The 27,273-nt window shown below is 45.4% G+C and overlaps 1 protein-coding gene across 4 annotated transcripts in view; it reads left to right on the forward strand.

Moving 5' to 3' along the window:
- LOC143816198 (ras GTPase-activating protein 4-like) overlaps positions 1 to 27,273 on the forward strand; it is a 323,951-nt gene that overhangs the window by 169,042 nt on the left and 127,636 nt on the right. Inside the window, exons 2-4 of one of the 4 annotated variants that reach the window (XM_077296292.1) lie at positions 12,019 to 12,075; positions 14,652 to 14,765; positions 24,098 to 24,159. In XM_077296292.1, coding sequence (XP_077152407.1) covers positions 12,019 to 12,075; positions 14,652 to 14,765; positions 24,098 to 24,159 — 233 coding nt within the window. The remainder of the gene's footprint in view (positions 1 to 12,018; positions 12,076 to 14,651; positions 14,766 to 24,097; positions 24,160 to 27,273) is intronic. The other 3 variants (XM_077296293.1, XM_077296294.1, XM_077296295.1) reach the window with 3 other exon arrangements.

The raw sequence follows: 27,273 nt of genomic DNA on the forward strand, positions 1-27,273 counted from the left end.
CGGACACGACCAGGTGTCCCCTGGTTGTGGCCAGTTTATGGAGAAATGATGCATTTGCCCATTTTTTTTTTGTAATTTTTAAAATGTAAAAAATCTTTAACTTAAGCCCTTTTAGAGATAATTTCATCTTCAACTTGCTTAACTGTTCAGAATAACAGTAATTTTGACCAGGGCTCCTCAAACTTTTACATTCCACTGTAATTACTTAGAAAATTGGTGATGTGTTCAATACTTATTTCACCCGCTGTATACATATATATAAACTAGCTGTTTCCAGCCAGCTAACGCTCGGCATGCTCATTGCTAAGTGGTTGAATTACATAGAAAGGAAGTGCTGCATGTGGTAATGTGTGAGGACAGAGCCTCGTGTGGTAATGTGGGGGGACGGAGCCTCGTGTGGTAATGTGGGGGAACGGAGCCTCGTGGTAATGTGTGAGGACAGAGCCTCGTGTGGTAATGTGTTGGGATGCAGCCTCGTGTGGTAATGTGTGAGGACGGAGCCTCGTGTGGTAATGTGTGGGGACGAAGCCCCGTGTGATAATGTGGAGGGACGGAGCCTCGTGTGTTAGTGTGTGAGGACGGAGCCTCGTGTGGTAATGTGGGGGGACGGAGCCTCGTGTGGTAATGTGTGGGGACGGAGCCTCGTGTGGTAATGTGTGAGGACAGAGCCTCGTGTGGTAAGGTGTGGGGACGGAGCCTCGTGTGGTAATGTGTGAGGACGGAGCCTCGTGTGGTAATGTGTGAGAACGGAGCCTCGTGTGGTAATGTGGTGGGGGGCAGGATTATGTGTGGTGATGTGGTGGGGGGCGGGATTATATGTGGTAATGTGGTGGGGGGAGGGATTATGTGTGGTTATGTGGTGGGGGGCGGGATTATGTGTGGTAGTGTGGTGGGGGGCAGGATTATGTGTGGTGATGTGGTGGGGGTGGGATTATGTGTGGTGATGGGGTGGGGGGGCGGGATTATGTGTGGTGATGGGGTGGGGGGGCAGGATTTTGTGGTAATGGGGTGGGGGGCAGGATTATGGGTGGTGATGTGGTGGGGGGCGGGATTATGTGTGGTAATGAGGTGGGGGTGGGATTATGTGTGGTTATGTGGTGGGGGGTGGGATTATGTGTGGTGATGTGGTTGGGGGCGGGATTATGTGTGGTCATGTGGTGGGGAGCGGGATTATGTGTGGTCATGTGGTGGGGGGCGGCATTATGTGTGGTGAAGTGTTGGGGGGTGGGATTATGTGTGATGTGGTGGGGGCGGGATTATGTGTGGTAATGTGGTGGGTGGGTGGGATTATGTGTGATGATGCGGTGGGGTGATTGTGTGGTAATGTGGGGGCGGGATTGTGTGTGGTAATGTGATGGGGGCGGGATCGTGTGTGGTAATGTGGTGGGGGGATTGTGTGTGGTAATGTGGTGGGGGCGGAATTGTGTGTGGTAATGTGGTGGGGGGTGGGATTGTGCGTGGTAATGTGGTGGGGGGCGGGTTTGTGTGTGGTAATGTGGTGGGGGGTGTTGTGAATTCTGCTTTTGGGCTCCCTCCGGTGGTTGTAGGTGGTAATGCAGTTGCCCCTGAGTTGCAGCCCTGGTCAGGTGTATCTGCTGATTGCAGATCTGACTGGGGTATTTAGGCGTGCAGGATTCATTAGTCCTTGCCAGTTGTCAATTGTTGTTGGGAGGTGTAGGACCTCTGCCTGGTTCCTCCTGCCTTTCTGCCAAATCAGCAAAGATAAGTGTCTGGTTCTTTTTCCCTGTGGCACACATGTTGTGTGCTTCACAATTCAGTGCTATTCTTTGTGTTTTCTTGTCCAGCTTAGATTGTGTCAGTATTTTCTCAGTCTTGCTGGATTCTCTGGAGTGGCAGATATACATTCCATGTCTTTAGTTAGATTGTGGAACTTTTTGTATTATCTGCTGTGGATATTTTTGGAAGGGTTTTAATACTGACCGCCTAGTTATCTGTCCTATCCTTTCCTATTTAGCTAGAGTGGCATCTTCTGCTAAATCCTGTTTTCTACCTGCGTGTGTCTATTCTTCTCCTACTCACAGTCATTATTTGTGGGGGGCTGCCTATCCTTTGGGGGTCTGCTCTGAGGCAAGATAGCATTCCCATTTCCATCTATAGGGGTATTTAGTCCTCCGGCTGTGTCGAGGTGTCTAGGGAGTGTTAGGCACACCCCACGGCTACTTCTAGTTGCGGTGTTAGCTCAGGATTGCGGTCAGTACAGGTTCCACCGTCTCCAGAGAAAGTTTCATTCGGCTCCAAGGTCACCAGATCATAACAGTACAACTGGCCCATAATGAGTTAAATGCATCTCAGAAGAAGGGAAGAAAAGTGTTGAGCCATTTTTTTTTCTGCAGTCTGTTTTGTCTTTTTTTCCCTCTTTATGGGTGGCTGAGGAGTCTTGTGCCAGCATGGATGTTCAGGAATTAGCTTCTTGTGTAGACCAGCTTGCTGCTAGGGTACAGGGTATTTCTGATTATATTGTTCAAACTCCAGCTTTAGAACCGAAGATTCCTACTCCTGATTTGTTTTTTGGTGATAGGTCCAAATTTTGGGGGTTTAAAAATAATTGTAAATTGTTTTTTGCTCTGAGACCGCGATCCTCCGGTGATTCCATTCAGCAGGTTAAAATTGTCATCTCCCTGCTGCGTGGTGATCCACAGGATTGGGCATTTTCTCTGGAATCTGGGAATCCGGCCTTGCTTAATGTAGATTCCTTTTTTTCAGGCTTTAGGTTTATTATATGATGAACCTAATTCTGTGGATCAAGCAGAGAAAACCTTGTTGGCCCTGTCTCAGGGTCAAGAGGCGGCAGAATTGTTTTGTCAGAAATTTAGAAAATGGTCTGTGTTGACTAAATGGAATGATGATGCTTTGGCGGCAATTTTCAGAAAGGGTCTTTCTGAATCCGTTAAAGATGTTATGGTGGGGTTTCCCACGCCTTCCGGTCTGAGTGATTCTATGTCTCTGGCCATTCAGATTGATCGGCGCTTGCGGGAGCGTAGAACTGTGCGCGCTGTGGCATCGTCCTCAGAGCCAATTCCTGAGCCAATGCAGTGTGATAGGATTTTGTCTAGAACGGAACGACAAGGATTCAGACGTCAGAATGGGTTGTGTTATTATTGTGGCGACGCTTCTCATGTCATTTCAGTCTGCCCTAAGCGGACAAAGAGGATCGCTACCATCAGTACTGTACAACCTAAATTTCTGTTAATCGGTGTCCTTGATTTGCTCATTGTCATCATTCTCTGTCATGGCGTTTGTGGATTCAGGCGCCGCCTTGAACTTAATGGATTTTGAGTTTGCCAGGCGTTGTGATTTTCCCTTGCAGCCTTTGCAGAACCCTATTCCTTTAAGGGGGATTGATGCTACACCTTTGGCTAAAAATAAGCCTCAGTTTTGGACACAGGTGACCATGCACATGACGCCAGCCCATCAGGAAGATTGTCGATTTCTGGTGTTGCATAATTTGCATGATGTTATCGTGCTGGGTTTCCCGTGGTTGCTGGTACATAATCCTGTATTGGACTGGAAATCTATGTCTGTGACTAGTTGGGGTTGTCAGGGGGTTCATAATGATGTTCCTTTGATGTCAATCTCCTCTCCTTCCTCTTCTGAAATTCCAGAGTTTTTGTCTGATTTTCAGGATGTATTCGATGAGCCCAAGTCCAGTTCCCTTCCACCGCCCAGGGACTGTGATTGTGCTATTGACTTGATTCCAGGCAGTAAGTTTCCTAAGGGTCGACTTTTCAACCTGTCTGTGCCTGAACATACCGCCATGCGGAGTTATGTTAAGGAGTCTTTGGAGAAAGGGCATATTCGGCCATCTTCTTCACCGTTAGGAGCAGGTTTTTTTTTTGTTGCTAAGAAGGATGGCTCCTTGAGACCTTGTATTGATTATCGCCTCTTGAATAAGATCACGGTCAAGTTTCAATACCCTTTACCTTTGCTTTCCGATTTGTTTGCTAGGATTAAGGGGGCTAGTTGGTTTACTAAGATTGACCTTCGGGGGGCATATAATCTTGTTCGTATTAAACGGGGTGATGTATGGAAAACTGCGTTTAATACGCCCGAAGGCCATTTTGAATACCTTGTGATGCCATTCGGGCTCACTAACGCTCCATCTGTTTTTCAATCCTTCATGCATGATATCTTCCGGACTTATATTGATAAATTCTTGATTGTATACTTGGACGATATTTTGATTTTTTCCGATGATTGGAAGTCTCATGTGGAACAGGTCAGGATGGTATTTCAGATCCTTCGTGACAATGCTTTGTTTGTGAAGGGGTCTAAGTGTCTCTTTGGGGTGCAGAAGGTTTCTTTTTTGGGCTTTATTTTTTCTCCCTCATCTATGGAGATGGATCCGGTTAAGGTTCAGGCCATTCATGATTGGATTCAACCCACATCCGTGAAGAGCCTTCAGAAATTTTTGGGTTTTGCAAATTTTTATCGCCGTTTCATTGCTAACTTCTCCAGCATGGTTAAACCCTTGACTGATTTGACGAAAAAAGGCGCTGATGTGGTGAATTGGTCCTCTGCGGCTGTCTCTGCCTTTCAGGAGCTTAAACGCCGATTTACTTCTGCTCCGTTGTTGCGCCAACCAGATGTTTCTCTTCCGTTTCAGGTTGAGATTGATGCTTCTGAGATTGGGGCAGGGGCCGTTTTGTCTCAGAGGGATTCTGTTGGTTCTTTGATGAAACCGTGTGCCTTGTTCTCCCACAAGTTTTCGCCTGCTGAACGCAATTATGATGTTGGCAATCGGGAGTTGTTGGCTATGAAGTGGGCGTTTGAGGAGTGGCGTGATTGGCTTGAGGGAGCTAAGCACCGTATTGTGGTCCTGACCGATCATAAGAATTTGATTTACCTCGTGTCTGCCAAACGGCTGAGTCCTAGACAGGCTCGATGGTCCTTGTTTTTTTCCTGTTTTGATTTTGTGGTTTAGTATCTTCCGGGTTCTAAGAATATTAAGGCTGATGCCCTTTCTAGGAGTTTTTTGCCTGATTCTCCTGAGGCCCTTGAACCGGTCGGCATTCTGAAAGAAGGGGTGGTCCTTTCTGCCATTTCCCCTGATTTACGGCGGGTTCTTCAGGAATTTCAGGCTGATAGACCTGACCGCTGTCCTGTGGGGAAATTGTTTGTTCCTGACAGATGGACTAGTAGAGTGATTTCTGAGGTTCACTGTTCTGTGTTGGCTGGTCATCCTGGTATTTTTGGTACCAGAGATTTGGTTGGTAGGTCCTTTTGGTGGCCTTCGTTGTCACGTGATGTGCGTTCTTTTGTGCAGTCCTGTGGGACTTGTGCGCGGGCCAAGCCTTGTTGTTCCCGTGCTGGTGGGTTACTTTTGCCATTGCCGGTCCCTGAGAGGCCCTGGATGCATATTTCTATGGATTTTATTTTTGATCTTCCGGTTTCCCATAGGATGCCGGTTATCTGGGTTGTTTGTGACCGGTTTTCTAAGATGGTTCATTTGGTGCCTTTGCCTAAATTGCCTTCCTCTTCAGAGTTGGTTCCGTTGTTTTTTCAGCATGTGGTTCGTTTGCATGGTATTCCGGAGAATATTGTGTCCGACAGAGGTTCCCAGTTTGTTTCTAGGTTTTGGCGGGCCTTTTGTGCTAGGCTGGGCATTGATTTGTCTTTTTCTTCTGCATTCCATCCTCAGACAAATGGCCAGACTGAGCGAACTAATTAGACTTTGGAGACTTATTTGAGATGCTTTGTGTCTGCCGATCAGGATGATTGGGTGGCCTTTATGCCATTGGCCGAGTTTGCCCTTAATAATCGGGCTAGTTCGGCTACTTTGGTTTTGCCTTTTTTTTGTAATTTTGTTTTTCATCCTCGTTTTTCTTCTGGGCAGGTTGAGCCTTCTGACTGTCCTGGTGTGGATTCTGTAGTTGACAGGTTGCAGCAGATTTGGGCTCATGTGGTGGACAATTTGGTGTTGTCTCAGGAGGAGGCTCAACGTTTTGCTTACCGTCGTCGGTGTGTTGGTTCCCGGCTTCGGGTTGGGGATTTGGTTTGGTTGTCTTCCCGTCATGTTCCTATGAAGGTCTCTTCCCCTAAGTTTAAGCCTCGGTTTATTGGTCCTTATAGGATTTCTGAGATTATTAATCCGGTGTCTTTTCGATTGGTGCTTCCGGCCTCTTTTGCTATCCATAATGTCTTCCATAGATCTTTATTGTGGAAATATGTGGTGCCCGTTGTTCCCTCTGTTGATCCTCCGGCCCTCGTGTTGGTTGATGGGGAGTTGGAGTATGTGGTTGAGAAGATTTTGGATTCTCGTTTTTCGAGGCGGAGGCTTCAGTACCTTGTCAAATGGAAGGGTTATGGCCAGGAGGATAATTCTTGGGTTTTTGCTTCTGATGTCCATGCTGCTGATTTGGTTCATGCTTTTCATCTGGCTCGTCCTGATCGGCCTGGGGGCTCTGGTGAGGGTTTGGTGACCCCTCCTCAAGGGGGGGGTACTGTTGTGAATTCTGCTTTTGGGCTCCCTCCGGTGGTTGTAGGTGGTAATGCAGTTGCCCCTGAGTTGCAGCCCTGGTCAGGTGTATCTGCTGATTGCAGATCTGACTGGGGTATTTAGGCGTGCAGGATTCATTAGTCCTTGCCAGTTGTCAATTGTTGTTGGGAGGTGTAGGACCTCTGCCTGGTTCCTCCTGCCTTTCTGCCAAATCAGCAAAGATAAGTGTCTGGTTCTTCTTCCCTGTGGCACACATGTTGTGTGCTTCACAATTCAGTGCTATTCTTTGTGTTTTCTTGTCCAGCTTAGATTGTGTCAGTATTTTCTCAGTCTTGCTGGATTCTCTGGAGTGGCAGATATACATTCCATGTCTTTAGTTAGATTGTGGAACTTTTTGTATTATCTGCTGTGGATATTTTTGGAAGGGTTTTAATACTGACCGCCTAGTTATCTGTCCTATCCTTTCCTATTTAGCTAGAGTGGCCTCTTCTGCTAAATCCTGTTTTCTACCTGCGTGTGTCTATTCTTCTCCTACTCACAGTCATTATTTGTGGGGGGCTGCCTATCCTTTGGGGGTCTGCTCTGAGGCAAGATAGCATTCCCATTTCCATCTATAGGGGTATTTAGTCCTCCGGCTGTGTCGAGGTGTCTAGGGAGTGTTAGGCACACCCCATGGCTACTTCTAGTTGCGGTGTTAGCTCAGGATTGCGGTCAGTACAGGTTCCACCGTCTCCAGAGAAAGTTTCATGCGGCTCCAAGGTCACCAGATCATAACGGGGGGTGGAATTATGTGTGTTGATGTGGTGGGGGGCGGGTTTGTGTGTGGTAATGTGGGGGCAGGATTGTGTGTGTTGATGTGGTGGGGCGGAGCTACTGTGCAGGGGGCGGGATTAGCGAGTAATCACGATGCCTCTTATATATATAGATATATATTATACATACACAGTCACATTGCACAAGTATTCAGGTTCACATTACTTTCTCAGCTGCAGAAGTGTCACATGAGCAGAGGACAGCTACATTGTAGAATTCTTCCCCTTCCGTTTTCTGTCTTCCCTGACAAAGCTAGTGCCTGGATCAAGCTACAACAGCCTAAGAGTGCATGAAACATCCGTTTGCTGTCCGTATACAGGACAGGTAGCATACATACAGGATACTCACCAATGCAAGTCAATGTTTTAGTTCACATGAACATTTTTTTACATGTAGACCAATTGTCTGCGTGTAATAAATCACACTTTGATCCATGTTACAGATCAGACTCGCCCTTTGTAAGTCAATGGCTGCTCCAATGTAAAAAAATTAATGCCTTCAAGATGTAAAACAAAAAACAGCCATAAAGGTGGCATACAGATGTAAACAATGGCTACACAAATTGCATGACAACAATAAGGATGAGAAATTGTTTTTTTTTCTGGATGAAAAACTGACAATTTATTATACATTATTGTCAATTAGCAGATCAATTGTCTTTGTGTCTGCATTATATTAGAATTTTTATGATGATAACTTTAGCAAGTTTAATTTCCGGCTATATGTTTTCTTTGGGCCTTAGTCAGTGATAAGAGCTGTTGAATAACTGGATGCAGTACAAACTAACATATTCTCTTCATTGTAGTAATGTAAGATCCCATTTTTTTAGATTAGACATAAGAGGGTTTTTTTTGCAGATTCTTATCATTTCTCACTTGATTTATGTTGTTTTTATTTTCAATAGGTTGAGACTCACTGTCTGAATTTAAAGTATAACAGTTGATCCTCTAATTCTGAACTTGGGGAAATTAGAGGGTTTTTTTTAAGTTTCAATCCTTTAGGTAGGATGTTGAAATAGGAGTGCTTGTTAAGAAAAAAAAATGTTTTTTTTGTTTTTTTTAAACTCCACATTCAGGAAACAGATGCATCCATGCTATTTCTGCATCAGAGGAAATTAATGACTGGAAATTAACTTAACTGAGATTGCTAGCACTCAGATGGGAAATCACATTGCTTTCCTTTTCAAATAAGATAAATGGAGCCAAAGTGGTATTTTGCAGTTTGCTTAGCTATTGTAAATACATTTTTGGTGACATCCTGAATGGTAGATAAATATGCATTGTTAAGGTTTAAAGTGGATTAAGTTCATACTTTTCATTTCATTCCTTACATTTTTATATACAAAAGCTGTATATTTTAAATTATGCTCATAGAGCAAGAACGGATGTCCTCTAACTAAACAGTGACAGGCGAATACATTTTTATCATTCTGAAAAGAATCAGGCAATGCTATTAAAGGGAACCTGCCACCAGGTTTTCCCCATATAAAGCGTGGTCATACTGGAATGTTGTATAAAAAGTCCCCAATTCACTCTGCAGATCCCAAAAAATAGCTTTTCTTATACTTACAGACAAGGTGGTCTAGTCCGGTTTGGTCTTGATCCGGCACCTCCTTTCTTCTTGCGGTCGCCATCCTCCTTCTCTGTTTCATGTGTCCACACACTGTGTCCTTCACCGCGCTCCTGTGCAGCACCGAGGGCAGAGCAAAGTACTGTAGTGCGCATCTACCAGATTTATTTCCAGGTCTTCAGCGCTCTTTGACTTTTCCCAGCAAATGTACAGTTTTTATTTGTTTTCCATTTTTTTAAACAGTGCCTTAAAGGGTATTTGTCAGCAGGTTTTTGCTATGTAATATGGGAACAGCTTGATGTAGGGACTGAGAACCTCATTCCAGTAATGTATCGCTTACTGGATTGCTTGCTTTAGTTTTGATAGAATCCCTATTTTCTCTGCTGTAGTGGTATGACTGTTCAGATGTGTATAACCCCACTCCTTGGATTAACAGCTTCCCGTGTACACTTTGTCAGCAATCAGTGGTGGGTGCGGGGTTACACATATTAGCTGGACTGCTTGGCACACGTAGTCCTCTAATGATCTCCTGCTGATAAAACACTGATTGTATTGAAACTACACCAAGCTGCTGAGCAAATGACTCATCCCTGAAATCAGGCTATCTGTCCTTACATTATGCTGCGTTCAGATTAAATATCAAAAAGCTGCTGACAGATTCCTTTTAAGGGCCTTTTACGCAGAGCGATTATAAAGCAGAAGAACATTAGATCATTCAAATGTTCCCAATTTTTGGCCATGGGAAGCAAGCATACTAATTGATAACTCCCTGGTCATTGATCACATTTTTTTATGAGACCTAAAAATTATCTTTAGTCAGCATTGCATCCCCTCATGTAAACAGGCATATGCTAGTCGTTAGTACTAAAAATATGAAAAGAGGTGGAAAGATCATATTATCTTACGGTAACAAGTTGCTTATATTGTCGATTGGCGCTCATTTTTCCTATGTATCCTCTGATTTAAAGAAAATAAACATGAAAAGTGTTGCTGTGTCTTAACTGGAATCCTGTATAGGAAGCAATTGTGAAGGCCATTTGTAAGACTTGCAGTATTCCAGAGCAGAGATACTTGACGTGTGCGATAAATCAGATCTAGTCAATCAAATCTATCTTACCGATCTAATTTGGGAAATCTACGGTAAATTTTTATTTCATATTTTCCATTTTTCTCAGTGTTGGTTTTCTTACAGGCTGATAGAGTTTAATTCTCTGTTCATTGTGGTATAAAAAAGACTTGTAACTACACTTTTGCAATTCAAAGATGATCTGATGGTGACTACCAAGTTTTTAAGGGGTCCCATCATGAGAAAAACCCTGTCATGGGCAGCCCAATCTCCAGACCTGAATCCCATTAAAAACCTCTGGAATGTAATCAAAAGGATGATGGATAGTCACAAGACATCAAACAAAGAAGAACTGCTAACATTTTTGCGCCGGAAGCAGTGTGAAAGCATGCCAAGACGTATGAAGTCTGTGATCAAAAATAATAGTTATTCCACAAAATATTAATTTATGAACTCTTCCTGAGTTAAAATATTAGTATTGTTGTTTCTAAATGATTATGAACTTGTTTTTTATGCATTATTTGAGGTCTGAAAGCACTGTTTGTTTTTCTTTAATTTTGACCATTTTTCTTTGACAGAAAAAAATACAAAAAGTATTGCTTGGAACTTCGGGGACATGTTGTCAGAAGTTTATAGAATAAAAGAACAATTTACATTTTACTCAAAAATATATCTATAAAGAGAAAAATCAGACAAACTGAACATTTTGCAGTGGTCTCTTAATTTTTGCCAGAGCTGTATAGTGTATGTAGACTTTTGGTTTCAACTGTACATACATACTATTGTATTCCTGTATTCTCTCTCTGTCTTTCTCTTTCTCTCTCTCACTCTCTTTCCACACACACTCTCTCTCTCCAAACTCTCTCTCTCCACACACTCTCTCCCCATCCAGCCTTTCATCCATCCTATTCCAGTAGAACATGATTAGTCAATGATGACACATGACATTGTGGGTTATAGTTAATTTAGTGACAAAATGTACAATTGGTAGAGGAAGGTTGAACTTGATGGACTTAGGTCTTTTTTAAACATACGTAACTTTGAGGACTGCGTGATAATTTTTATTGTCAGGCCTGCTGTTTTGCTACTTTGTGTTACTTCTGTGCACTGTGTCACATGTTAAGGAGCTGAAACTCCTAAACCCTTCATCCAATTTTAATGTGGATACCATCAAATGAAAGCTGAAAGTCTGAACTTCAACTGCATCTGAGTTGTTTTGTTTAAAATTCATTGTGGTAATGTCTATAACCAAAATTAGAAAAGTGTTGTCTCTGTCCAAATATATTTGGACCTAACTGTATGTGCTCAAGGATCTTGGATTGAAGAGGTGGAAGTACTGGGTTTTTGTATGTTTTTCTGTTTACTAGGACATCTGTGGATCTTTTTTTTTTTTCAAACTATTGGACAATCTCTTTAAGATGGTACCTTTGGGCGCAAATTGATTGTTTTAGGTTAGGACTTGTTCATCTTGGGCCAGAGTTGTAAGAATGAGAATAGGTAACAGCTCTCGGCTTATGTGTATCACTGCCACAGAGTCATACCTGAGTAATACAAAAATGTAAATTTAAAAGGTGCTATTAAAGGGGTTGACCACTACTAGCACAACACCTTCTCATTCCTCAGGTTTGGCCCCATTAAAATAAAAACACCTATCCTCACCTCCCATGTTGTCGATGTTAAAGCAGGGTCAGCATTTGTGTTCCCAGGACTCACATGCGAATGTTATGACACATGAGCCCTGCCTCTAGTCAGCGCTGGCAACACTGTTCCCTCCTTTGGACAAATCAAACATCAATAGGACGTTAGAGAACAGCCACAGCCCTGACTTCCCGTTGATGTTCAATTAGTCTGAAGGCGAGGCCAATGAAGTTGTCGTTGATTGATGCAGGGCTCGTGTGCCGTTACAACCTCACATGAACGCCGGAAATGTGAGTGCCAACACCACTGGAATGGCGCTGGCACGGGAGGTGGGTATAGGTGTTTTTATTTTACTGGAGCCAAACATGAGGAATGAGAAGGGGTTGTGACTAGTCAATTCCTGGTTGGTAATTATACTAATAAGGATGGACTTTTTTGACTTACAGTTTATGACTGACCTATTTTCTGTTTCTAGAACAGGCAGCAGTGATCCATACTGCATTGTGAAGATTGACGATGAGACAATTATCAGGTGAAACACTTTTCATTTTCTCCTTTTCATTTGCATTTCTGCCTTTTCGTTCTTAGGAATGTATCTAAAGAGACTTCATATTTGACATTTGCCAAATGCCCCAGACAATGTAAATGGCTGCCATCCAATTCTAACATTTGACTTTAGCTGTAAAAGTATATTGCTCATAGTATAAGAAGTGCTTCCAACTCCCCCGCTTGTGTCCACTTGGGATTAATAAAACAGACGCTGTTTATAGGAGTCCCGCTAGGAACATAACAAGAAAGTTATATATAGATGTTTTAATCCCCCAGCTGACAAAAATAGAAAATAAACCTAGAATTGTCACATTGCTCTTCATTCTTTGTGCCTGGTAACATTTGAATCACAGAGGATTTCATACATGATAGTCTGACATCAGAATATTGCAGGGCTATTGGAAACTATGGGATTAATGAGCAGATCTTTAAATGGCTAATGTGTAGACGACATCCAATCAGGAGCCCAAGGCTAGGAGAAAGGTTAGTCAGGGAATATGGCTACCTAGGACGAAGCTGTTCAGATCATGCAGTAAGTGTATTCTCATATTAGAAATGTGGGCTGTCAGGTAACACGCCACCAGATTCCAAGGACTCGCCCACCAATATAGTAGGCCCACCTCAGAGTGTTCCTGACTGAAACGAGCTGTGATATTATAGTGTATATACCTGACTAAAACACAGTTGTGATGTTACAGGAGTTGTTCTAACAAGTACTAAAAATGCAGCTCCACTGTCAGTGAAGACGTGCACAAATATTGAATAATCATTAATTTATTTTAATTGTACTATTGCTATATTTAACACACATTTTAATCAAATTGTGTGTTCCCATCTGCCCTGAACATTTGTGTGCTGAGTTCATTTTTTGGGCCTAGGCACAGGAGCATTCAGTCTGTTCAGTGTGGCCTCCCATGAGGTTACCTTGTCTGTGTCGATGGGCTCACACAATTTGATCTAAATATGTGCTAAGAACCTCTAATTTACATTTATAGTTCATATACAAGAGCGAATCGATTCACAGGTCACTGGTTCAGCAGCCAGGTCAGTAGTCCGTGGCCACAGGAAGGTAGCCCCCCACGCACACTTGATAACATCCATGGCTCCTCTTTTGATTGACTAAGGGTACCGTCACACAGTGGCATTTTCATCGCTACGACGGTACGATTCGTGACGCTCTAGCGATATAGTTACGATCTCGCAGTGTCTGACACGCAGCAGCGATCAGGGACCCTGCTGAGAATCGTACGTCGTAGCAGATCGTTTGAAACTTTCTTTCGTCGCTGGATCTCCCGCTGTCATCGCTGGATCGTTGTGTGTGACAGCGATCCAGCGATGCGTTCCTGCGCGGCCCTGCGCTTAGTAACCCGATGTTTACCCTGGTTACCAGCGAACCTCGGCATCGTTGGTTGCTGGAGAGCGGTCTGTGTGACAGCTCCCCAGCGACCACACAACGACTTACCAACGATCACGACCAGGTCGTATCGCAGGTCGTGATCGTTGGTAAATCGTATAGTGAGACGGTACCCTAAGACAGTGTCATTGTTCCATTGTGATGCGCATACGACTTTATGCCAAGCTGGGTAACCAAAACAGGAGCCATATATGCCAGCAGTTAGGAGACGGCTCTCAGGGCTCCCATCCAGCAACTATGAAATACTGACCTGGCCACTGGATCAGGGTAATACTAATTTATTCACTGTTCTTTAGTAGTTATTTAGAAGTAATATATATATATAAAAATATTCCATATATGTTTGTATATTTCCTAACGCTCCAAAGCTGCTGATCAGTGATGAGTGAACATGTTTGGATAACGTGTTATCCGAGCCTCTTTTGCATGCTTGGGTAATATGTTTGAGTCCCAGTGGCTGTTTTGCTGCTGTTGCCTGTTTGTTAGACAAAATATTTGGCAGTTAATGGGTTAACACCTACTTTGACTTAACAAAAGTTATCTGATAGCAACTTATGCAGGGAGACAAGAACACATCATCTATAGATAACACTCTCTTGAAGGTAACCAATCCCCTCCACTAGGCTGTAACATCTGGCCGCTGTGGATTGGACGCTGTGGCTGTACGCAGCGTCCAATCCGCAGCAAATACTGAACGTGGAAACATACCCTAACAGTTGAAACATATATTTTTAGGGGTAATTCTTCAGGCTGCAGCCTGTCCTGACACATGACTAGAACTGATTGCAGCTTGAAATATGTGATGACGCCCATTTCTATCACATTCTCGGGATTAAAGCATTAGTTGATCAAGTTGACAGATATTCTACAGCTTAAAAAACCATAAGGAATAGTTTTTAAATGAAGAGATACTTCTCAGTAAATATGCATTTCATTGTTTAAAAAAACATTTAAAACAAGACTTGTTTTATATCTAGAATATCTTAGCATTCTGTCAGTGTTATGAAAAGTCCACAGTAAAGCAAAAGTGAATATAGAAAATCTCTAATAATGAGAAATATAATCCTCTTATTTTTAATGGTAAAGCACATTCAAGTGACTTATTTTTACAGATTATTCTAAGTACACAATTTGTTTTTCCTTAGGACAGCAACTGTTTGGAAAACCCTTACACCGTTTTGGGGAGAAGAATACAAGGTCCACTTACCACCTAATTTCCATTCGGTATCCTTCTATGTTATGGATGAAGATGCACTTAGGTAATGCATGAATAATGGAAGACATCACATTTTTCAGCATTCATTGTAAATTATTTAACTAGATTGTTGTGTGTTCGTAAGATCATTTTCCCACACTATTAAAAACCAACTAGGTAATATACGCTAGTAAAATAAAGCTATTCTCTTTCACTCATGGGCTTCTTTTATATGGTGAAGATTTAATCAGTATTTTTCATCAGTATTTTATAGTAGTGCATAAAAAAAATATAAGTATTAATTTACATGTTGCTGAATTGCAACAAATTTTCAATGCTTGTTTCCTTTAAAAACAATTAATATCTATTTAAAATGAAAGAAAATCTATTTAGATTTTTGCTATGTGACCAGACAGCACCATGAGGTAGGGACAGAAACTCTGATTCCAGTGATGTATTACTTAGTGTACTGGGTGCAGCTGTAGATCTCGTCCACACCACAGATTCCTGTGCACACTGTATAATGACAGAGAGTTACTAGTGCTGGGAAAGTGGTTGGACTAGGCAGCATGAGGCCTGGTGTCCTGCAGTAATAATCTCCTGCTAATAAAACACTGAATGTATTGAAAAAGCAAAATAAAGCCCATTAAGTGACACATTGCTTTAAAGGGAACCTGTCACCCCCCAAAATCGAAGATGAGCTAAGCCCACCGGCATCAGGGGCTTATCTACAGCATTCTGTAATGCTGTAGATAAGCCCCCGATGTATCCTGAAAGATGAGAAAAAGAGGTTAGATTATACTCACCCAAGGGCGGTCCCACTGCGGTCCGGTCCGATGGGCGTCGCGGTCTGGTCCAGGGCCTCCCATCTTCTTACGATGACGTCCTCTTCTTGTCTTCGTGCCCCGACGCAGGTGTACTTTGTCTGCCCTGTTGAGGGCAGAGCAAAGTACTGCAGTGTGCAGGCTCCGGGAAAGGTCAGAGAGGCCCAGCGCCTGTGCACTGCAGTACTTTGCTCTGCCCTCAACAGAACAGATAAAGTACGCCTGCGCCGGAGCCGCAGCATGAAGACAAGAAGAGGACATCATAGTAAGAAGATGGGAGGCCCCGGACCGGACCACGATGCCCATCGGACCAGAACCGGACCGGGACCGCCCCTGGGTGAGTATAATCTAACCTCTTTTTCTCATCTTTCAGGATACATCGGGGGCTTATCTACAGCATTACAGAATGCTGTAGATAAGCCCCTGATGCTGGTGGGCTTAGCTCATCTTCCATTTTGGGGGTGACAGGTTCCCTTTAATCAGGGTCTCTGATCCTATATTATGGTGCTCTCAGATTACGTAGCAAAAAAAGTTGTGACTGATTCCCTTTAAGGGCATGGTGCATTTTCTGACCTGCAGCAAGTCAATTCTGCCATGATTTTGTTGTGGCTATTAGATTGGCCAGAAATATTTTTATAAACCGCTGTTAATCATAGAAAATATTTTACGGGAATCTGTCGCCAGGTCTTTGCTATCCCATCCCATGAAAGCAGCATGTTGTAGGGGCATAGACCCTCATTGCAGTAATGTGTCACTTGCTGTTCTACTTGCTGTTATTTTGATCACTGTTTTATCTGCTACAGATCTAGCATTTCTCTGAATGTTGAGCTCTGTATAACTACGCCCACAGCACTCATTCGCAGCATTATGCCCATATACGGTGTACATAGAAAGACAGTGGTGTGGGCGGGGTTATACAGAGCTCATGAATATCACAATAGGCTTACTAGTCCTATAGTGATATCTCCTGCTGATAAAATAGCTATTGTATCACAACTGCAGCAAGCAAGTCAGTAAGTTACGCATAGCATCAATCAGGGTCTCTGTCTCCACATTATATTGCTCTTAGATTAGGTCACAAACATCTGCTGACAGATTGCCTTTAAAAGGCTAATACTATAACAGTCCCCTGTCACTCCTGCTCCAACATGTCCCTAGTCCACCTCCGGACTAACTTTTCCTACTCCAATAATAATGTTAATGTGACGTGACCACTGCAGTCACTCACTGTCCACAGTAGAGACCTCAGTGATATTATCACAGCACAACTAGAACTAGAAATTGGTTACAAAGGTCTTGTGTCACCAGCGTCGGACTGGAGCACCTGGGCCCACCAGAGAAAATTATTCTTGGGGCCCACTATGTAGCTACATAGAAATAAATACAAGACCACCAACTGTGCGGTAAAACACGCTAATATCAGGGTATAATTTAAGGTAGTACACATCACGTGATATAGCAGGGGTTGGGGTAGCCCCCTCATAGAATATAATGTAGTCTCCTCATATAATATAATGCAGCCCCCCTCATAGAATATAATATAGCCCCCCATATAATAAAATGCAGCACCCATCAGAGAGTATAATGAAGCCCCCTTGTAGAGTATAATGCAGCCCCTTTATAGGGTATAATTCACCCCCATCATAGGGTATAATGCAGCCACCTAATATAGTATAAAGCAGCCGCCTATAGAGTATAATGCAGCCCCTTCATAGGGTATAATGCTTCCCCCCATAGAATATAAGGTAGCCTCCTCATAGGGTATAATGCAGCTCCCCTCATATAGCATAATGCAGCCCCCCAGAGAATATATTGTAGACCTTCATAGAGTATAACGCAGCCCCTCCTCCATAGAATATAATTTAGCCCCCTTATAGGGTGTAATGCAGCCCCCTCATAGGGTATAATGCAGTCCCTCATAGAATATAATGTAGCCCCCTCAAATAGTATAATGCAGCCCACACATAGAATATAATGCAGCTCGCACATAGAATATAATGTAGCCTCCTCATAAAGTATAATGTAGCCCGCTCATAGGGTATAATACAGCCCCCTCATAGGGTATAATGCACCCCCGAGAATATAATGTAGCCCACTCATAGGGTATAATGCAGCCCCCATAGAATGTAATGCAGCCCCCTCATAGGGTATAATGCAGCCCCTCATATACAGGGTAGGCCATTTATATAGATACACCTAAATAAAGTGAGAATGGTTGGTGATATCAGCTTCCTGTTTGTAGCACATTAGTATATGGGAGGGGGGACATTTTTCAAGATGGGTGGTGACCATGGTGGCCATTTTGTAGTCAGCCATTTTGGATCCAACTTTATTTTTTTCAATGGGAAGAGGGTCATGTGACACATCAGACTTATTGAGAATTCCTCAAGTAAAACAATGGTGTGCTTGGTTTTAATGTAATATGGATGGATAGCAACACCGCAGACGAAATGCTATCACAGGCTTCCAGTATCCATTGTTTCAGATGCTGCACATCTCGTATCTTCACAGCATAGACAATTGTCTTCAGATGACCCCAAAGGTAAAAGTCTAAGGGGGTCAGATCGGGAGACCTTGGTGGCCATTCAACTGGCCCACGAAGATCAATCCACTTTCCAGGAAACTGTTCATGTAGGAATGCTCGGACCTGACTCTCAAGATGGTGCACCACCACATTATGGCAGTGGCAGTTGAAAAATGGGCCAAATTCCTTGACATTGGTATCGTCGACTACCATGAATAAGTACCTTCCCAAGAGTCACCGACCCTTTTCCTTCCCAACCTCCAAATGACAACAAGAGTCTCAAGTTGGATATAAATGGCCACAGCGGCCTTTATTACAAACTAACAAACATATAAACATAACATGAGCCGGGAAGGGGTCCTTGAAGCTAAAAGTCTGGTGTCAACCATAGTATAACAAGTGGACAAGATACCAACCGTAGATTACTCTCAGCCGTTACCCCACAGGCTCGAGAGCACCAAACAACCCCGAAGGGTTACCCTTGTCCACTTCCAACTTAGGAATCTGGCCCACTATACCAAGATTCCCCCAAATCACCAGACCCGCAACCAAAACTTCTACCAACTGGAGACTCCGTATCCCGACGGACCCCCCAGGCCAATTTAGCACCAACTCCAAGGACCCCTCCCCCCGCCACCACGAGGATACTTGACCCCCTCAAGTACCCGAGACCCCACCAACCTTAACCGCTATAGCCCGCTCAATTCCAGACTGCAACCCCAGGGCCCACAAATCAATGCCCACCGCGTTCAGATGAACACCATCGCCCAAAAGAAATTGATCACCGCCCTGTTCCAACTCCAAATGACGTACGGCTAAGCCCCCGTTCCGTACGACAAAACTCGACACAGCCCGATTCACCTTGATGCGGGCTTTATTTATCTTGTCCACCGACCTGGCGTGCCTCCAAGATGTGCGAGGGACAATCTCAGACCACACAATGGACATTTCCCGGAAAGAAACCCATAACCGAAGCATGTCGTGTTTAATGTCCCGGATCAGCTCCCGACAAGGACGAACACCCAAGTCGTTACCCCCGACGTGTAGAACCAAAATGTCGGGAGGCCTGTCCAGACAAACACCATTGTGTACCTCTTCCAGGACTCTGTTCCACCCTAAGCCCCGAAACCCCAACCACCTGATGACGGCCACCTCCCTGGAGAAACCAAGCTGTCTTCCGTCCTGCCGGACGTCTGCCTGCTTTGCGCCCCAGTACACATAAGAGTGGCCGACAATCCACACCAACAGCGAGGGCGAACCTGAAAAAACATGATTAACTTAGACAAGCACTAAAAACAGAAAAGAACGAACCGACCCCATCTGCTCAAGGCCTCACATAACTCCGGTAGCGGCCGGACTCCCACCGCCCAATCCTCTGCACCACGGCAGGAGCCAAACCGTTCCGCGCCGCCTCAGTAGCGGCCCCGATCCGAAACGAATGGGAAGCGAACCTGGCAGAATCCACCCCGATGGCCTCCAAACATTGCCGAAAAACCGCTACAAACTGGTATCTGGACAGGAAAGATCCGTCCTCATGATGCAACAAAGGCCCATTGCCAGGCGGGTGAAAACTAACAAAATCCTGCCAGCAGCGGACAGGACACAAAACAGAACCAGGAACAGCGCCCAAAACCACCTTCTTACCCCGCCCCGTTTGATCAGTCTTAGACTTCCGAATCCAAAACTGCAGTGACCCTTCAAAAACAAAAAAAGTCCCCCGCCCACAGGCCCCCTTGGCGAACCGTAGAAGGAGACACCAACTCTCCAACCCTCAAAGCCCCATAAAAGGCCAACGAAAATGCCAAGCGAAAAAGCGCAACCTCAAAGCTGGAAACGCAAATATCACCCAGGCGTACCCCCAACCGCTCCAACATCTCGAAGGACACCGGGCGCCTGCAATCGCCTCGGCTACCTGATCTCCTCAGCCCCTTCGCAGCTTGCTTTACCAAAAAGGCCTTTGTCAAATCCTGTAGGCCCCGAAGCCTAAAACCAAAAGCTAGACCCGCTAAGGTCCTATCAACCTTCGCTGGCGACCATCCCTGATCCGCCCCATGTCGTAACCACAACAACAACGCCCCCACCTGGTCCGAACCAGCACCCCCAACGCTGCAAGCCGCCAACCAATCCTCCCAAGTGCTCCATACCGCCTGATAAGCCGACCACGTACTCTGCGCCAAAGAAGCTTGAATTAGAGGCTCTGCAGCCCGGACACCACGCTCCAGAGTTCCGCTGGGCATTCCAGCCCCGTCTCCTCGGCGTCCGGCGCCAGCGACCGAAAACGCTCCCACTGGAAACGAGACAAAGAATCGGCAATGCAATTATTAACACCAGGCACGTGTGATGCCGTAAAATAAGCATTCAAGGATAAGCAAGACAAAACCAACTGCCGAAGAACTCTAATCACCGGGGGCGATGCCGTCGACAAACTGTTAATTGCACACACAACCGCCATGTTATCAGAATGAAAACGAACCCTTTTATTCCGAAAATTGTCGCCCCAAATCTGCACTGCCACCAAAATCGGAAAAATCTCCAACAAAGTGATGTTCCGTACCAACCCTGCTTCAAACCAGGCTTCCGGCCATCTAGCCGCGCACCAGCGACCCTTGAAAAAGGCCCCAAAGCCAATACCCCCTGAGGCGTCGGTAAACAAGTCCAAGTCAGCGTTACCCACTACTTCCTCCATCAACAAGGAACGCCCGTTGTAACAAGACAAAAAACGGTCCCAAACCTCCAAGTCGGCCTTGTGCTCGGCCGACAAACGAACAAAATGGTGAGGGGCAGTGATCCCAGCCGTAGCGCTAGCCAGCCTACGAGAAAAAATTCTCCCCATGGGAATAATTCGGCACGCAAAGTTCAATTTCCCCAACAATGACTGCACATCGCGCAGCGGCAATTTTTTCAAACGTCTAGCTCGGGCCACCTCCTCTCTCAGACCCAACACCTTATCCACCGGCAACCTGAACTCCCACTTTACGGAATCAATGATGATACCCAAAAAGGACAGACTCGTGCACGGACCCTCTGTCTTGCCCGGAGCCAGCGGGACCCCGAAACGCTCAGCGACCCAAACAACCGTTCTTAACAGGACCTCACAACACTGAGACTGGTCGGGGCCTATACACAAGAAGTCGTCCAAATAATGAATCACTGAGTCCAAACCCGACACATCTCGCACCGCCCACTCCAAAAAGGAACTGAAAGCCTCAAAATAAGCGCACGACAGTGAACAACCCATCGGCAAACAACGGTCAACATAAAACCCGCCGTCCCAATAACAACCTAACAACCTCACGCTATCAGAGTGAACCGGCAACAAACGAAAGGCCGACTCAATATCGGTCTTAGCCAACAATGCTCCCCTACCGCAACTGCGCACCCACCTGGCCGCCTCGTCAAACGAAGTATAAACCACCGAACAGAGCTCCGGATCAATCCCGTCATTAACAGACCTCCCCTTCGGGTATGACAAATGATGGATGAGACGGAACTTATTGGGTTCTTTCTTGGGCACCACGCCCAAAGGCGAAATCACCAAATCATCCAAAGGAGGAGTGGGAAACGGACCCGACATCCTTCCTAGAGCCACCTCCTTACTTAGCTTTTCAGACACGACAGATGCGTGTAAACCAGCCGATCTGAGATTCTTTAAGGTCGGAGGTACAACAAAACCCGGGGCAGGTATGCAAAAACCAACGCTAAACCCAGCCCGGAGCAACTCTGCCCTCTCCCTATCAGGGAACCTATCTAGATAAGGGACCATCGCGTCCAGCCTCACCGGAGTCACCCCCTTTGGAATTACCCTCTGGCTTCCCTTTCTTCTTAAAACACTTCGAGGCTCCGTGGGAAGCGCCGTTGCAGTGCGAGCACAGATGCTTGAACTTGCAAGTCGCCCCGAACTTACACTGGCCCTCATTGAACTGCCAACACACGCCATGCTTCTGACTGCTGGACTGTCCTGACTGACCCCCGGCTCCTGAAGAGGATCCCTGCCCAGTGCCTTGGCCGGAAGTTCCGGCCCCACTTGGAAAGGAGTGACCAAACTTCGTTGGTGCCATCACACGCAACCATAAGCCAATGTCCTTCTGATCCCACCGGATCGCAGGACGAACCGCCTTCCGCTGCCGAAACTGCTCGTCGTATCGTAGCCAAGCTTGACCGCCATAAGCCCTATGCGCCTCCCCTATGGAGTCCATGTAACAAAATAAAGCTGAGCAATTCTCAGGAGCCTTCTCGCCAATAACACTTGCCAAAATTGCGAAAGCCTGAAGCCAATTCACAAACGTCTGAGGAATAAGACGCCAACGCCGCTTTTCCTCGTCCTCCTTCTTACTGTCCTCCTTTTTACTCTTATCAAGGTTAAATTTCTCCAACGGCAAAAGTGAAAATATCTACACGTACTCGTCCTTCCAGATCTTTTCACGCACCTCCTTCTTCAAGTGCGCCCCCAACGGCCCTTCAAAGCACACATACACTTCGCCGCGCGCCTTATCATCAAGCTTAATGCCCCCCTCCTTCTCTTTTTCGGTCTGCACAGATACCGAGACCGGCCCAGCTGACGTGCCCTGATCAACCGAACTGCTGCCCAACAACGCCAACCCTGGACCAGACGATCCGACCCAAGCTGACAATGGGGACGGCCCTGGCCCGCTACTGCCCAAACGCAACAACAACTCCCGTACCCCCGCCAACAGCTCGCCCACCCCTGCACTACCCGAATCTGCCCGCAAACCAACCCCACCATCCCGCTCTACATACCCCCCAACACGATCTACCGAAATCAAAGTTGTCGGCGAAGACGCCGGGGACAAACAAAACATAGATGAGTTCTCACCAGGCTGCAGGGGAGCTGTGTTCCCCCCAGCCGCCGACGCCGTCGCCATCCAGCCGTCTCTTGATCCCGCAGTCGTCCTTGCTTCACCTCGGACGTGGACTTCGCTCCTCACCGCTCCAGCTGGTCCGACCCCCGTGCTGACCCCGACGTTCGATGATGCCACCAGGAAACCGGCAGGCCCAGACCCGGACCCGCTGTCCAGAACGCTGCCATCTGCCGCCAAAACAGGAGGAGGTGCGGGCCCGGTCGCAGATGAGTGAGGGGAATAGGATACCCCGGCCGAATCCAGACGCCCCGCTGGGTCTGGGGCGCCGCCCGCAGCCGACGCTGGGATGCTCCCCCGCCGTCTCGTGTTGCCGCCGGAACCAGGCCGCCCAGGCGGGGCGACACCGCCGCAGCCCGCCGTGACATCATTTTGTACTGCAGCCGCTCTGGCGCGCGTGGGCCCAGTCCCCCGGAGTGATGGGGGGGAAGGCCCAACTGCCGCCGCATGTCCCAGCGCGGCAGGTGGATTCCTCCCGGACCGCGGCCTGCTGGGGCGCTTGGCCGCAGGCACGCGGCCCGGAGGGTCCCGTGAGGGGCTCCTGCGCCGCCGCTGGGACGCCGGGGCGGCATCAGGAGATAGGCGCTGAGGGGGGCGCACACGCCGGGATCTCCGCTCACCAGACACCGCCGCTGGAGAAACAGCACTGCTGCCGCTGCCACCGCCGTCGCTGCTCCCGCCCAGGATGCCTGCTACCTGGGCCTCCAACCAGCCGGGAGGCTGCGACGCCGCCGCAGACCGAAGCTGAGCAAGCACCTGCTCAATGGCTGCCATGCTCAGCGCTGGTACGTGCTTCCTGCTCACACGATTACAGAGCGGGAAGTGTACAGCTCCTCCCACCCGCTCCCATTATACCCCTCTCTAACCAACATTACCCACCCCTAGGAGCAAACCCCACGCCCCCCTTCTTCATGCTCCAAACCACTGTCATGGCGGCTTCCTCGTATGCCGCCCAGGGTAGGGGGGCGGGCGGCTCGCTCCAGCCTGTCTTAAAGAAGAACACTCTTAGTGAACAAGACTTCCTTCTTTGAGACTGGTGTATAAATCGACAGTCTTAATGAATCAGTTCCATAGTGCTTATTTTCATTATGGCCAAATAAGAATAGAGCAGCAGCCTGCAGATAACAGAAATAGAAATACAGTTAAAAATCTGACTTTCTTCTTTTTCTAGCCGTGACGACGTGATTGGGAAGGTCTGCTTAACACGTAATGTTCTGGCTGAATATCCCAAAGGTATGTAATGTGTGTCTTTTATGCTTTCATATCGCATGTTTGAACTATTTTATTGCTTTATTTCTATTCTATTCTAAACATATTCAGGTCCCAGTGGGAGAGAATGATCACTTCAGAAAGAGAATTACCGTAGTTCAGTTATTTTCCAGAAAAATGTGATAGAAATTGGAGCTTTAATTACCAGTATGAGGAAAGTGCTGCAAGAGGATGCTATATTTATAGTGTATGAAATAAATGACATTTCATTATGTGAAATAAGACTTCTATTAATTTACAACATACTTTAAAAAGCATTGAACATTTTTTTCATTTGATTTTAATGTGCTGTACATATGAGATTTAGCGGGGTCATCAAGCTTCAGAATCACTTCAAGTATATTGATATATTAAATCCCGCCCCTGCTTAAGACACTTCAAAAGAAAACTAATCTTCTGCTGTACTGACTGTAATCAACATAGTATTAGTTTAATTAACTGATCTGTCCCCTAAATTGTCCTAAAAGTTTATCCTTATTTTAGCAGGCTTCATTATTGGTACCATTTAAATGTTCTCTATTACTGATCTCATAGACTCGTAAAGAATTACAATTTATATTAGAGTTTTTACCACATGTGGAAATAATGTTCACCATCATTATATATAACTAGCTGTACTACCCGGCTTCGCCCGGGTTAATGACTGCTGTTAGCAAAATAGAATGTGTTAACAAAAATTTATTCTGCACACAAAAACCACAAAACAAATAGATAGAAATGTAATTATTAAAAGGCAAAAACTAAGCAAATAGAAGCATTTCACAACATATATTAGCTTTGTTATACTGAGAATGTCTTTGTTGCCTATATTAACCAATCAGAGCTCAGGTTAATTAACTGTAGCAAAATAGAAGCTGAGCTGTGATTGGTTGCTATTGGCAGCCTGATAAATCCCCAGCCAACAGGAAGCCCTCCCCCCTGGCAGTATATATTAGCTCACACATACACATAATAGACAGGTCATGTGACTGACAGCTGCCGTATTTCCTATATGGTACATTTGTTGCTCTTGTAGTTTGCTTATTAATCAGATTTTTATTTTTGAAGGACAATACCAGACTTGTGTGTGTTTTAGGGCGAGTTTTATGTGTCAAGTTGTGTGTGTTGAGTTGCGTGTGGCGACATGCATGTAGCGACTTTTGTGAGATGAGTTTTGTGTGGCGACATGCGTGTAGCAACATTTTGTGTGTTGAGTTGCATGTGACAGGTTAGTGTAGCAAGTTGTGTGCAGCAAGATTTGTGCATGGCGAGTTTTGCGCGTGGCGAGTTTTATGTGTGGTGCATTTTGAGTATGTGCAAGTTTTGTGTGAGGCAACTTTTGCATGTGGTGCAACTTTTGTACATGTGGCAATTTTTCTGTGTGTGCAAGTTTTGCATGAGGTGAGTTTTCCATGAGGTGAGTTTTGCACGTGTGGCGAGTTTTGCGTGAGCCTAGTTTTGCATATGGCGAGTTTTGCATGTAGCGAGTTTTGAGTGGTGACTTTTGTGTTTCGACTTTTATGTGGCGAGGTTGGTGTGTGTGTGTGGTGAAATGTGTGCTGAGGGTGGTATATGTGTTCAAGCACGTGGTAGTGTGTGGCGCATTTTGTGTTTGTGTTCATATCCCCGTGTGTGGTGAGTATCCCATGTCGGGGCCCCACCTTAGCAACTGTACGGTATATACTCTTTGTCGCCATCGCTCTCATTCTTTAAGTCCTCATTGTTCACATCTGGCAGCTGTCAATTTTCCTCCAACACTTTTCCCTTCACTTTTTCCCCATTATGTAGATAGGAGCAAAATTGTTTGGTGAATTGGAACGCGCGGGGTTAAAATTTCACCTCACAACATAGCCTATGACGCTCTCGGGGTCCAGACGTGTGACTGTGCAAAATTTTGTGGCTGTAGCTGCGACGGTACAGATGCCAATCCCGGACATACACACATACATACATACACACATTCAGCTTTATATATTAGATATACCTGTATGTAATCTCCTGTATATAGTATATACCTGTGTGTCATCTCACCTATATATAGTATATATCTGTGTGTCATCTCCTGTATATAGTATATACCTGTATGTCATCTCCTCCTATACATAGCATATACCTGTGTCATCTCCTCCTGTATATACTATATACCTGTAGGTAATCTGCTCCTGTATATAGTATATACCTGTGTGTCATCTCCTCCTGTATATAGTATATACCTGTATGTCATCTCCTCCTGTATGTAGTATGTACCTGTATGTCATCTCCTCCTCTATATAGTATATACCTGTGTGTCATCTCTCCTGTATATAGTATATATCTGTGTGTCATCTCCTCCTGTATATAGTATATACCTGTGTGTCATCTCCCCTGTAAATAGTATATACCTGTGTGTCATCTCCTGTATATAGTATATAGCTGTATGTCATCTCCTCCTGTATTAGCCCTCGTTCACACGTTATTTGGTCAGTATTTTTACCTCAGTATTTGTAAGCTAAAATGGCAGCCTGATAAATCCCCAGCCAACAGTAAGCCCACCCCCTGGCAGTATATATTAGCTCACACATACACATAATAGACTGGTCATGTGACTGACAGCTGCCGGATTCCTATATGGTACATTTGTTGCTCTTGTAGTTTGTCTGCTTATTAATCAGATTTTTATTTTTGAAGGATACCAGACTTGTGTGTGTTTTAGGGCGAGTTTCGTGTGTCAAGTTGTGTGTGTTGAGTTGCGTGTGGCGACATGCATGTAGGGACTTTTGTGAGATGAGTTTTGTGTGGCGACATGCGTGTAGCAACTTTTTGTGTGTCGAGTTGCATGTGACAGGTTAGTGTAGCAAGTTGTGTGCAGCAAGTTTTGCGCATGGCGAGTTTTGCGCGTGGCGAGTTTTATGTGTGGTGCCTTTTGAGTATGTGCAAGTTTTGTGTGAGGCAACTTTTGCATGTGTTGCAACTTTTGTGCATGTGGCAATTTTTCTGCGTGTGGCAATTTTTCTGCGTGTGCAAGTTTTGCGTGTGGCGAGTTTTGCACGTGTGGCGAGTTTTGCATGTGGAGAGTTTTGCGCGTGGCGAGTTTTGAGCGGCGACTTTTGTGTTTCTACT

This window comes from Ranitomeya variabilis, chromosome 3 (genome assembly GCF_051348905.1).
Source record: "Ranitomeya variabilis isolate aRanVar5 chromosome 3, aRanVar5.hap1, whole genome shotgun sequence".
Taxonomy (NCBI): domain Eukaryota; kingdom Metazoa; phylum Chordata; class Amphibia; order Anura; family Dendrobatidae; genus Ranitomeya; species Ranitomeya variabilis.